Consider the following 14,877-nt stretch of genomic DNA (forward strand, 5'->3'; position numbering starts at 1 on the left):
AGTCACACTAGCCACATTGCAACAGCTCAACAGCCACATGTGGCTTGTGGCTACCATACTGGATAGGACAGATACAGAACATTTCCATCATCACAGAAAGACCTATTAGAGAGCAATGAGTTAATCTTCATTTGGGTCTTCTGGCTCCACTCATTCCTACATTCCATACCCAATGATTTAATCAACAATTGACAAAGTGGTTAAAATGCTTTTTCTCTATCAGAGAAAGAGCTATATTGAATGTGTTTGTAATTTACAGTTTCTTGACTACCTATGAAATGTATAGTTGCAATGAATGAAGAAGTCCAGGAGTTCAGACATTTGACTACCATTGTGCTGTCCGACAGGGCGGAAGGCTCACCTGTGGAAGGGAGTTCTACTTCTGCTGGGCTCAGGACCACTATAAAAATCCTAGTTGCATAGTCCTAATAAGTCACTAACATGGCAAGTGAAGTTTAGGAAAGCCTGCTAAGTGGAACAGACTGAAGCTTTTCCTCGGCTCACAAATTACACTTTTCCATTAATTTTAAAAAGTTTTTTCAGAAGAAGTAGTATAAGAACAACAAAAAAACTCACCTGCATGTAGAAAGAGGAGCAAACTGAACACCCTTCTCTTTGCATTCCCTTGTTATTCTTTCTTTTACATTTCTACAGAGATCTACAACCCTAGAAAACAAGAATGGAATACAATATTAAGTTTTCATGTAAGTTTCAAAAATTCTAATAATTGCTGGTTTATCAGCACATTACAAGTCAAAAATTCTCTTAAAGTTTTATGTTTATTCCTTCAAGAATGAACAAAAGTCATGATCATTCAAACTGAGCCTTCCATTCAAAAATTCAAGGGAGCAAAGTCCTTCCCCTTTTTGTCACAGGAAAGACAGAAGTCATAAGAGCATACTCAGGTCTCCTGAAGATAAGTTTCCTACTCCAAGGAAAATCCAATTTTGAAATAAATTTAACTGTAAGATTTTAAAAACTTTTTAAAAAGTTCTAGAGAAAATGTTAATGAAAATTCAATTTGGGTTATGGGAATATCCCAGTTGGTGCTAGAGGTAAAAATTCCACCCACCAATGCAGGAGACTCGGGTTTGATCCCTGGGTTGGGAAGAACCCCTGGAGGAGGAAATGTCAACCCACTCCAATATTCTTGCCTAGAAAATTCCATGGAAATAGGAGCCTGATGGGCTACAGTCCATGGGGTCACAAAGAGTCTAACATGACTGACCATGTGCATCCACATGCAAGCACAACCCCCTCGCCCCACATACACACAATCTATTCCCATGTCTAAGAAGTCTTCCTTAATTTAAAGAGAATTTCATTAGTAATCACACTATTATACCAAATGTTCAATAGATTATTTTCAAGCACTAGGCTAAAATCCAGCTCAACAAAGACTTACTGAATACAAACTATGTGTAAAGTTATGTCAGACTATTTAATATTAGAAGTCAATGAAAACAGAAAAGCGAGGCTCAGTTCTTAAAGGGGAGGGAAGACTGGCAATATTTAACAATATTAATCTATTTTTTAATGTGAGTTGTAACATATTTTTATAACCATATATTTTGTTTCATCTGGAAAATAAGACTCAAAGTATACATAAGGCATTTTATCCTCCAATAAATATGGTGGCTACATATTGATGATGATTCTGTGTTTTAAACCTTGGTCTTTAGAACAGAAAAGATGACCAAAAGTTACCTATATTTCCAATAAGAATGAAGAATAAATAATTAAAATATAAATATGAAAAAGGTTGTAGTGTTTTATTAGCATGTCAATTTTATAAATATAGTGTGTAAAAATTCTATAAATTCTGACTTTACAAAACAACACTGAAGTTAAATTCTGCTTTATTTTGTGAGAGCTGAAGGCAGATAAGTAAAATCTGCTTAACCTTAATATCTATAGGAGTTAATGTGCATTACAAATTTATAAAGGTAATAAGTTCTTTATTATGACTCTAGAAAATGGAATTTATGTACTACTTGAATGAGATACTTTCTAGAAATTATTTGTATGGAAGGAGTTCTGAAAGTATCTTCTCACAAAGCTCATGCAGAGGTCAATACAGTCCATCTGGACCAATCACTACTTATGAGGCAAACATAACTGTGCATACTTTTAAATTCTTACCTGACCTTATTAGCTAATTTAACACTACTGACCATTTCTTCCTTGAAAAAAACTTCCCTTGGCTCCTCTCACAGCACTGGTTTTCCTCCAGATCTTCTAGACTGTATTCCTCAATTTCTTTTGTTAACTCTTATTTGGATGACTTAAATGAATCCTTTGTACCCCTTAAATGTTGGGGTTCCATGGAGTTCTTTCTCAGGCCTTCTTTTTTCCTTCATTCATTTATCTGAAAATGTATCTGCTCCTTTGGTTTTAATCACAAATCTCAAACTGGTATCTCTAAAGTCTTCTAATCTCCAACTTGGATCTCTTAAGCAGCTATTTTTATAGGCTACATTCTAACACTATACCAGAGTTCATTCACCGGACTTTATACAGAATATACACTGAGCACCTAACAGGTGCAGTCACTGTGCTAAGGCCACAGAGGAACACATAAAAACTAGTAAGACCAATAATCCCTTAAGAGATTTATGCACAAAAAGGCCAAGCAATCTAATAACGTGTGAGGGTTGAAGACTCCAATCCCATGGTTTGATGCTAAATATGGTCTCTACCTAGCTAAAGGTTTAAGAGAAAGAAAGTTACTAAATGGTAACAAGTAAATTTTATGTCAGGAATACAGCTGCTTTCTCTTAGTTTTATTTATTAATACTTTAACTGAAGACATTGTTTTAAATGAAAACTAATCAAGTATGTAGCCCTGTATAAAAGAGATATAGTCAGTGAGTTGAAAAAATATGTCAGAATATACAAGGAAAGGATAAAGAAAAATGAAGAAAGTGCATGATCAGTTTCCACAGTTGGAAGAGTTTAAAGACAAAAGGGAAATCATCAGTTAGCAGGAATTGATGACAAAGAAACTCATAATACTGAAGAAGTAATACTACACTAACCCATTTTCCCCAGTAAGGAAAAGTATTAAAGACTAAAGTGGTCTCTGAGACAACTATGAACAGCTCCCAAACTATATCTGCTGTTCAAAAGTGTCAGATATGGATGAGGTGATGATTCTTTTTATTTATAAGATTTACTCCCCCTATTGAAATTTAGCATCCAAAACTGAATGCTATGAATAACAGACTGATACTCTAAATTCGACTACTATCTTTCAGTGCATGGAGTATTAGCACCAATACACTGAAGTCAAAACTCATAGTAGATGAAGACAATGTAGGAAAGTAAAAAGTTTTCTGGGGGAGGAGAAAAAATGAGGTTAAGGTCGAACAAAGATGTTAAGGTAGGTAACACTTAACAGGTGTGTTCAGTGGGATTTGTTGTATCTTATATGCTTTATTACAGATTTAAAATAATAAATTTTATAAAGAAAAAGTAAAATATACTTAGAATAAAAATGAACTAACAATTTCAAGAATTTCCTATTACTGAATGAGTTAACTCACAGGTCCATTTTTAATAAGACCATTTCACATTTCCCAATCAGCTTTTATTATATTTCCCTAACCAATATTTGTATGTATACATGTATATAATTTTAAAACAGAAATTATACATAGCTTCCTAAAACTGGATTTCTTTCAGAAATCACTTAAATTCAAGCTAAGATCTTGCTTAATAGTACACATACAAATATCAAAAGCTAAATGATATATTATAATAGGAGGTTATATTTTGGGGAGACTTTCTAGAGAACATTTAAGCATATTAACCATTTAAGAATTTAAATCAAAGCTAAGTCAAACCACATCATGACATTTAGTGTTCAATAAAATTCTTTAAAATGTAAATTTTAGTAATACCATCCTTCTATGGGGCAGGACAAATCTAAAGTTTTTTAAATGGCTTGCAAATATGATTCTGATGAAGACACTAATTTAAATAAAAGTGACTACCTTCTTTTAATGCTTCTTTACAAAATTTTAGAAATTTACATATTCACACACAAAGATAAATTACTCCAGCAACTTGTATAGCATATCTTAATAATATCAGGCATTTTGTTTCATTTTACCTGTCCCAAGGAGCAGAAGTCTCAAACGATTCTCCTAATACATAGTATTCCAAACCCAAATCCTGTTAAGACATATACACAAAAGTCAAGGAATTATAAAAGATGCAGAAGTCCATGATATTAGTAGTATTTCTTGTTCATTGTTAGTACTTCATGTTTCTAATTTAACCTTCTGGACTCTTTACAATCTACCTCAAAAGAGTATGGGTAAGTGGTCCCAAGTCCGAGATACAACATCCAGGAGGACAGAAACTCTGTCTTGTTTTCCTCTGTGCCCTTGGCACCAGGTGGAGTGCCTGAAACACGGTAGGAATGCAAACGTTTGTCTAGTGAATGCAGCTCTATCCAGGAACTGCCTATGTACACGCAGAGAACACTAGCAGGATAGATTTTAGTGGCCTAAATAAATAGCGAATTGACCAATACCAAAAAGTGATCATTAGGATCAAAGGAGCAGGGAGATAGGGAAGTCATGGGCAGGGGGGACTAGAGAAAGGAAAAGATATCTTCTTCAAATCAACTTTTCTTTAAAAATAAACTCAAGAATAGAGTGTTTCTCTTTGTAGTGACTAAATAGATAAAACACCTGGACCCATCTTGGCTAGGAAAATATGTTTTATAGCATATAAAATATATTGCTTATATAATAAGTAACTTATAATACTAAATTTTTCACCCAGAGTACAATTCTGTTCTAATATCAAAACTGGAAAGAGTCATAAGCCACCACAGAAGTGCAAAGGTATGAAAGAAAACTTCATAAAGTAGAAAAATCATAGACTCATGTCCATGTTAAATTACAACAGGTTAAAATTTAAGAAAATAAAGAAAATTTTATTCACTTAAAATAAGAAAATGTATTGTTTGCAAGATAAATTGACAAGGGAAATATGAGATAACTTACTCGAAGGTATGCAATGACATAGGTCAACAAATAACCTCTCTGTCCATTATCTTCTCCAGCTGCCAATCCCCTGTAGTTAAAAAACAAACTGTCAATATATCTCAGATGAACTATTAAAAATAAATAATACTAACCAAACTGATCAATACCTCAAGATAACTGCTTATAAGATTAACAAAGATTACATTACATCTCATTTTAATTTCAATCTCATTTATCATAAAGTTATAAAGTGTGCTATCAAGAGAATAGGCTTGGACAACAAAGGTATTTTTAATATTCAGTTTAGTAATTAATTTCAAACTTTTATAGCCACCAAACTAGTAAACCTGAGTGATATAAACTCAGCCAATTCTATTCAGACTGTAAAAAGAACAGAGACTTAGCCATGAGAAATAAGCTTAAATAATCTTCACAAGGACAAGATACTTAAAATATTATTTTACTAATATTCTAATCTGTATATTCATGTATTATAGTCTTATTCATATATAAAGATTTGTAATGAATGACTACTATCTTCTAACACCAAGAAGTTTCTTGAATACTTGACATAAAGCATCTGGAATATTAGACATGGTATTTACTTTATGGGACTTATCATTTAAAAGACAGACAAAACATACTTATACAGATATATTAAAATTTAAGAAGCATCATACAGATCCATTTCAACTGGAAAGTAATTTTATACATAGAAGATGTATTTGGTGATCTAGTTAGAATTAATCCCATATAATGTATATTTCAGTCCAAGTATTCTATTTTGTTAAAGTCATTCTAATTTTAAAAGACTAGGAATGACTGATTTCCACTACCTTCAATAGAGAGTCTTTGATTTTGCTTTTTTCCACCACCAGGCAGAAGTTAAAATTTAAGTAGGTTTAGTCAACTAAATAAAACTTACCCCAAACTCTCAAAGCACCCACTAAAAATCCCTCAATAAAAATAAACGGAAAAATATCTTTTCTTGTGGCTTTCTTGGGCCATGATTGAGGGTTAACTTTTATGTCTCTCTTCTCAATACACTAGGAGATTCCCTGATAGCTCAGACGATCAAGAATCCACCTGCAATGCAGGAGACCTGGATTCGATCCCTGGGTTGGGAAGACACCCTGGAGAAGGAATGGCTTTGCCTGGAGAATTCCATGGACAGAGGAGCCTGGAGAGCTATAGTCCATGGGGTCATAAAGAGTCCGACATGACTGAGCGATCAAGCACATATGCCTCCAGGACATCTTCCCGACCTAGGGATCAAACTCACATCTCCTGAGGAAATACTGCAAGGCAACTTTAAGCTAGGATATATTGCCTAGATCAGATACGCCAGTATTATAACTGGATACACATAAATTAGTATCATCCAGAAGGAGTAGTAAAGACTTAATAGGAACACCTCTAGTCTAGAACTACATGGGAACAGGGTATAATGAAATGAAGGGGAGGTGTTTATTAGTAGAATGTTGATGAGCAAGGAAAACAACTTACATCAAGCAGCTGAGATTGAAAAGTAAGGAGAAACAGAAGACTGTTCTGGGTTAGATGTGTATGGATATGAGGTTGGGGTAGGGTGTCAAATAAAGTTCCAAAACAAAAAGGAAATTAGTCAGAAAATTGCTGGGCAAGTGCTTGGAAAAAAAACAGATGAACCCAAAGAAGGAAATGGCAACCCACTCCAGTATTCTTGGCTGGAAAACCCCACGGAAAGAGGAGCCGGGCAGGCTACAGTCCATGGAGTTGCAAAGAGCTGGACATGATTGAGCAACTAACACTTGAACAGTGTAGCATATGTAACCAGGATCAAAAGAAATACAGAAGTAGATACCAATACATCTGTAAACTTACTACATGATAGTTTCGACAACAAAAATCATTGGCAAAGAGAAAGATTAAGTGCTCCTTGGAAATTCACTCATTGAAATGATAATGATGGTAGCCTTTAAAGAGCAGATTTTTAAGTGATTACTACTTTTTCTCTGCAATTTTCTCTGTTCATTTTTTAAACAATAAGCATATTTAAAATATCATGAAGTTATCAAAATTGTGGGGAAAATAACAGGATAAACAATATTCAAAATGTATATATATTTAATAAAATCATGACAAATTAAATTAAAAAAATAAAATAAAAACAGACGAACCCATACCTCAGGTAGATATGAATTGGAGTCAGACACTGACTCCAGGAGAGGAAAAACCCTATTGACAGAAGAAACAGACACAGTTCACGTAGAGGAGAGTGAAGACTAGGAAAGGGTGTAAGAGACCGTTGCTGGGAATCTTTGAGAAGCTGCATTCTGAGTATGTACTTGGTGAGAAGTAAGAGGTGTAAATAGTTAGCAGACCTGTCTATCATTTTAATATCCGGCCTACTGATGTACAATATAGCATCTATATATATTAGGATGAGAAAGAGTTCAACTTTGCAGTCCCAGGTCAAAGCTATTTTTCTTTAGATTCTCTTCTAAATCTGATAAAGGGAAAAAAGAATCTGCTTCACTTGGAATCTAGTACAACAAACTACAGAAATAGGCATTTTTTTTTTGTTAATCTAAAGCAGGAAAAAACTAGATATCCATTCTAAACCCATAAACCCCTGCAAAGAAAAGCTGTTCTGGCTTTGCTTTTCTGAATCACAGGTTTCCCTGCAAATTTAGCTTTTTGGAAGCTCTATTTTTTTTTAAAGGCTTTCAGAATTACTTTAAGGTACTTAAAGTATCTTACCAGCCAGAATTACTTTAAGATACAATATGTAAATCATAGTAGGGCTTAGATTAAATGCCTATAACTTGCAACTTTTGCAGCCATTTCAAGAAACTATACTTAATTTCAACTGCCTTATGTTATCCATCCCCTATTTCTTACCCTTCTATCACAAATTTTAGATATCAATTAACACGATCTTAAACAAATTTAAAGCTGTTTCATGAAGAAGGACTAGGAAGACTATTGAAAGAGGAGTGAGACAATTTTTTAATATAAAAGAGCCATCTGGTGAACCTAATCACTCACGTTAAATTACGTCAAACAACTTAAGCACTTTAAAAGTAACAATTTAAGTATAACCCCTTAAAAACAGTAATATATTACCTTAAGTTCTATGCTAAATATCAACACATCTGTCACGGTTGGTGACAGGCAATGTTTATTCTGCTTAGTTCTTAGAGAATTTAAAATATGTCACCAGCAAACATAGATAAACAGCCAGAGTATGATTATTCAACATTTGCTATTATATTCTGTTGGATCATATGTGTTCAAAGGTATTTAACAGTGTTTGGGTGGGAGTGGAAAGCAAAAAGGTAAACTGCTAAGATAATACACAAGAAAAGTTCTCAACTGTGGTGGAGACAGAAGATAAGACAAAAGAACAGAAAACAAAGTATAGATTAACAAAGCCCTAATTCAAAATAAAATACATAAGCTAAACTAACTTATTAAAACTTCATTAGAGAGAAACTTAGTGATGCTTTCCTTCAGCTAATCATGTAGGAGAAATGATTGAGGAATAAGAGTTGCCAGGGTAGCATCTTAAATAAAAATATCCTTGAATCTTCAGTGGCTGAAACAAAGAACTAGTGCCTAGAGAAAACTAGGGAAAAACCAGGACTTCTACTAGAAAACCACATGAAGATATAAATATCAAAAAATCAAAAGAGCCCTAAGTAATCTGCCTAGAGATAGCATGGAGTCGTTCAACACAGACTTCTTCATCTAAATGAAGGGCACCAGATGAAAGTATACTACAAAACTAATTACAAAACATAATTAAGAAGTCACAAATAATAGCAAAGAAAAAACTACACTCCAAGCAGGGTCTAAGTTTTTAATGCTTTACCATTGCTTTAAATAGATATCTCATTTTCTATAATCTATTTTTAATGGATGAATCTGATACAAATTTTTTTTAGTATAAACAAATTGCTGGAATTAAATCAGTAGTCCTGGGTCTCACTATCAGTATCTAAAGAGAGCTGAATCATCTTAAGATTCACTCTTACTTTTAAGTTGTAAGTTGGCTGATGTTATATGAGAAAAACAAAACTGGCATTACATGAAAAGCCAGTTCACCACAGCTGGTAGTTCAAATTAAATAAAACTGACAAAACGGTTTAGATAAATACCTAAAGATTAAAACACACTGTTTTAAAAACAGGGCAACATAGTAATCAGGCATAAATAAAGTAGAATAAAAGATGTCAGGGGAAAATAAAGTATTCTGGTTTCACTAATCCTTTCAGCAAATATTTAATCAAGCATATAGTATATATACCAGGCATCAATGGTGATGCCCCAAGAGACAGGTCATGCCCTATAAAAATTATGTGTGCATTAGGACGAAAAGGTCTTTTGTCACCATCCTATACCCAGTCTAACAGGAAATGTGCCACATAACTAGTAATGATTTGCTGGCTATTCTGAACTGAGATTATAATTATAGATTCTACAAAGTGCAATTTGTGTGTGTCCGCACAGAGGTGGGGGTGGGAAATAGCAAGGTGAATGTAAGCAAATTTAAGCTTACAAACAATGATTAAAACATTAAAGCATCCATTTCCCTAAAAATGACTCTGGAAATTTTTTGAAATCCCAAATAAATATTTAAATATATAAAGAAATAAATTTTTAAAGTTTCAATGTCTAATATTTAAGACTAAGTAGATATATAATATTTAATTTATAAATAAAAGGTTTTCATTTGAATCTCCTTAATTGTTTCTCGCTAATATCATGGGTTTAAAGAAAAAAGTTTTCAAATCAAATTGCATATGTACTCCACATAACTTGGAAACTAAAAAAATATGTACACGTACATTTCAAAAAAATTTCAGAGTTAACCTGATGTCCAAGCCAACCAATCATTAAATGAATCTTTATAGTACTCTTAATTAATTTGGTTAAAACATCAATAGTTCCCAAAAAGTACTAAGGAGAAGAAAAAGTGAAAGATTAATGAATTTCAGCTTTTACTAAAAAAAGTATAATTCCACTAGCCAATTTTAGAAGAGGACAAAAATAAAACTGGAAGATTATTTTGTAATAATCAAGCACAACTCAAAGGTAAACTAAAAATTAAGCCCGAGATCTTTTTCTCTCTAAGAATACTACACTTTAATATTAAGTTCAGAAAACCCTAAAGACAAAGGACTGAATATTATACATGAGGAAAGCACATAAAAGCGGAGCATTCTAAGACACATGGCTCCAAATTAAGTGTTCATTTGTTCTCATAAAGAACAGCAAAAAAAAAGGCGGGGGGGAGAAGTAAATATTTACACAGAACCCAGATTAAAGATAATGTATATGATATATTTTAACCTCTGAAATTAGGAAGAAAAAAAAAGACTGGTATCCAGAAAACTGTCAGTTTATTATGTACTTAAAAATGAAAGGAAGAAAATGTAGTCCTGATAAATGGCATTTTCACTATAGTTCTCATCCATCAATCTTATAATCCATCAAACAGACAGACAGAAACCACCCAATCATTATTCAGTTGGTTATAAATGTGAGATGTTTTCTGTTTCTTTATACTAGCACAAAACAGTAAGTGACAGGGGGTGGAGTATAGATAATTTATCAAACAGTTTTGATTAAACACAATTTCCTTTTAAAAACATACCATGTTTTATACATATACTATTACCACTAAATAGCAACATGACTGAGCTTTTTTCTACTTCACTTAGCACAACAAACAATTATAAAATTATTATTAATGAGAAAATACAATAAAAGATTCACTATGTCATGTATATGATTAGAATAGTAAGAGCAAGATACCAATTGAGCTTCCTACAAACCAACACATTTTAAGTTGACTGTCATTTTTGAACACAAATTTAATATTTAAAAGAGTACATTAACAATTGCTTGGAGATACCAGAATTTCAGTTTAACTTTCTCTTGACATTATGAACTTAAAGCCATACCCAAATTTTGCAGCAATGTCATACACTTGTTTTTCATGTTGAAGAACCTTCTCACGATCCCCCTCAAACAGTAATGTAGCGACACTTAGCTGATTTGGATCAAATCCTTTAAACTACAAAAGAATATTATTATTACTGATAAGTTTCAGCCTACAAAACAATAAATCAAAATACATTTTGCTCTTTTTTTCTTCTGATCTCAGCTCAAACATACCAGCTCTTCAAAATTTGAGCTCTGGAATTTTATACATCAATCAAAAAGAAAGCTTAATGTACCTATTTAGGTTATCACAATAGAACAGTACTATGGAAAACCGCTTCATTTCAAAGTATGCCAAGGTGTCAATTACAACGATATATTGGTAAGGAAATATAAGAAATAACTTGCAAGAATTATAACTGTACCAAAGAATCAAATAAAACTACCAAAATGACAGAACATAATAAACTAGCATTTGTTGAGGATGTTTGGTGGTAGGGAAGTAAAAAGCCAACGGCATCCTTAAATACCAGCAATAACTTCTTTCTAAGTAATATTTTCAAAGAAGATCTTACATCTTCAATTAAAAATACAAAATATCTAAGAATAATCTTAACAGTAAATACATAACTTTGTTAGGAAAACATGTCTAAAAAGGTGAGAGAAACATACATTCCGAAGCACATAAACTAAGTATTATAAATCAGTCAGTTCTTGCTCAAATTAATATACAAACTGCTGCTGCTGCAATTTTAATAAAAATATAAATAAGCTTTCTAAAATAATGAAGAGTTTCTAAAATTTTTCTAGTATTATGAACAGGTAGATAATGGTGATAACAAGGAAAATTCTGAAAAGTAAGAGGGAAAATTAGATCTACAAAATTAAATTCACTTAATTTTTCAAGAACAAAAACTCATTAAAAATAATCTAATACATTAGAATGTCATTTTCTCAGATAAGTATGTAATAAAATGTCTTAGACATGGCAAATCAACATAAGAACAGCAGGGATAGGTTAGTTAATGGTGTTATCACAACTAGTTAACAATCAGGTGAGCAGGAGATGAAGGTTAATTTAGTTATCTCATACCATAAACCTGAAATAAATTTAAACAGTAATAAAGATATTATTTCTTAAAATTCCTAATATAAAAATGTGAGAGAGAGAAGGAAATGGCCTTTATCATAGTTCTGGAGGAAGGCAGGTTTTTTTCTCAGCTTAAGAGTCATTAAACAATCACAGGAAAGATAAAAATTAGAAAATTTTGCACCAAAAAATAAAACGAAACCTTATTGAAAAGAAGTCATCTGACTGGAAAAACTACTTATAACATTTATGAAAAAGGCATCTAATAATTTCATTATTCAAAAGGCACAGAGCAAAGCGTTAAGCCATCCCCACCCCTAAACAAATAAAAACTCCACAAATCTGCTACCTCCGGCAAAATAACCATATTCAACTAATTCACAAAAAAAAATTATGTCTAGGAAATACAGGGAAATGGTCAGTTTCAAGAAATGCTGTTTCAAGAAATAGCAACTAAAGTACTATCTTCCCCTTGGATTTACTAAATTTAAAACAAAAGAAAAAACTCCACATGTAACAGCAAGGATGCAACCAAAAAATGGCACATGGGCATTTCCACTGTCAAAAGTTTTAAAAAAACTGCTACTTTTATTTCACTTCTAGATATCTACCATTAAGGAAAAAATTCAAACTATAAAAAATACTGTATGCATAAAATAGTCAATGCAATGTTATTTTCAGGAACTTCAAATCTGAGAAAGATTTTATATTTCCTGAAATTGAATGTGTAATTGAGTTGCTTGATTCAATATTTATTACAACATAAAAAATAACAATTATGAAATGCACACAGCAACATGGAGAAGCATAAAAGGTGTACGTAAGGAAGAGAATGCAACAAACAAAATTAATCAATATCCTAAGCATTAAAAAAAACCCTTACCTTTGTAATATAAAACTTTTTTAATCCATCCAAAAATGATGTAAAAATAGAGGAAACCTGAGGTTTAAGCGCATAACCTAATAAGAAAAAAGTTCATATTTTAAATTAATAGTAAATTAATTTACCTATGTTTTTCATAACTACAAGAGGCTACTTTAACTTAGTATCCTAAAAGAAAGTGAACATTTTCATGACTTTAGGTTTTAAAATTTCCCATGATATATATATAACATTGGTATTAAGATCTACATCTTTTATCTTTGTCATTTCTTTCAAAAGTCACAAAGAACTTTTTGTTTACCAAACTCCTTCCTGGGTTTTTTAAAACTCAAATACTACATGTACTTAATACTACACATAGTTTATCTTTCAATGGTATAGTTTATACATAGTAAAATCACTTCATTAATTTTTATTTCATTAGGAACACCCAATAGTGGCTAGTACTACTTTTGGTTTTTTTAATTATGCAGAAACCATTCAGAACTATAACCAAATATGGAGACAATGCCAAGTTTAAGGTTGTTTCCTAATTAATTCTTAATTCATCCAGAATTCTTGCATATAACTAGTAATTGCTTCCTTAATTACACCCAGAGAGCTAAAATTCCCCCCAAAACATAAATGGTGTCTCAGAGTCTGTTAAATTAACATCGTTTGCCTCCGCATTGAGCTTAATGGAGTGAAAGTCTTTTACTGTTTTCTCATTGTTTTCAAAGTAGCAACTTCTTAACTCTGTGACAGTTACATTTAAGAGTCATGCATCTGGCCTTGGTACTACTATGAGCTCAATTCAGAAAAATTTGGCATACCATTCACATAAAATTTTTATAAAGAATTTTAAAGCCTCTAGTAAATCTAAAATTATTTCCAATTAAAAAGCTTACTTTTAAAAAAAGGCTTTAAGATTTTGGGATTTTGTTTATTTTTAAAGTGTGGATACCTTCTTTTAAAATAAGTGTAAACAACAAACTACCTTCTTTGAAGGAAAAAAGAGGGAGAGGTGGAGAAATATTTCTGGAGGAAAAACTATCACTTGCTATCTTTGTTTTCCCATTCATCTATTTTTTTAAAAGTGAGAATCTGAACTTGTAATACTTCTTACATTTTTATACATTATAATAAGAATTTATATTACATAAAAGACCAAGTAACATAAGTCTTAACCAGAAGCTAAGAATTATATATTAATGCTGTAACTGAACAAAGCAAAAAACAAAAAATGAAGGGCAGATTAGATACAGATCAACCTAGCAATCTTTTTGAGATACTGGATCACAAGAGGTTTGTTTGGGGATTTTGTTTTCTTTTATTGTAACCTACCAGAGATATTCTCTAGTATAACCAGCACTTTTAAAAGATACCATTTCTAGCATGTATAAAGTTAAAGATATCAACAAAATGTGTCCCAAGTGAAATTTATCCTACTTTAACAGCAACTGGAAATAAATATGTAAACATAAATGAGTGAGCATGTGTATCTCCTCCTCACAAAAGACTTCTGGTCCACATACCTTTACATAATGTATGAAGATTCCAAACATTACTACTCTGATATAGAATAATCCTTACGGGTATATGCTCATCTTATCACACTGCAACTTAAATGTGTAACTTCTATTCGTTAACACTACTGTGAATTAGTCCCATATATCTCTAACAATGAATTGACATGATAGCTTTGAAGCATAATTATTATAAAAGTGATACTAACTTTTAAGTGGGTCAAGTATTACTATTAATTAAGAGGATATTATCTTTTACTTAAATTAATTTTTCCTATCAAATTAATTATATCCTAAATATATTCCAGCTATTTTATTTTATAGTAAACAAATGAACTAGTTGCTAAATTTACTAGCTGGACAGATTTGATTAATGAATTTTGTTATTGTTACAGTGTTAATTAAATAGTTTTAAAGGATTCAATAAATCCCTGTTTCAAAGAAGTGCTCTGAAACATTAGAAAAAGT

General features: G+C 31.9%; 1 protein-coding gene across 1 annotated transcript in view; it reads right to left on the bottom strand.

The window, feature by feature from the left end:
• AGPS (alkylglycerone phosphate synthase) overlaps positions 1 to 14,877 on the bottom strand; it is a 132,235-nt gene that overhangs the window by 26,362 nt on the left and 90,996 nt on the right. Inside the window, exons 13-17 of the mRNA XM_043894854.1 lie at positions 12,905 to 12,981; positions 10,952 to 11,064; positions 5,019 to 5,088; positions 4,115 to 4,176; positions 577 to 666 (exon numbers count right to left, since the gene is read on the bottom strand). Coding sequence (XP_043750789.1) covers positions 577 to 666; positions 4,115 to 4,176; positions 5,019 to 5,088; positions 10,952 to 11,064; positions 12,905 to 12,981 — 412 coding nt within the window. The remainder of the gene's footprint in view (positions 1 to 576; positions 667 to 4,114; positions 4,177 to 5,018; positions 5,089 to 10,951; positions 11,065 to 12,904; positions 12,982 to 14,877) is intronic.

Source organism: Cervus elaphus, chromosome 33, assembly GCF_910594005.1.
Source record: "Cervus elaphus chromosome 33, mCerEla1.1, whole genome shotgun sequence".
NCBI classification, from domain to species: Eukaryota; Metazoa; Chordata; class Mammalia; order Artiodactyla; family Cervidae; genus Cervus; species Cervus elaphus.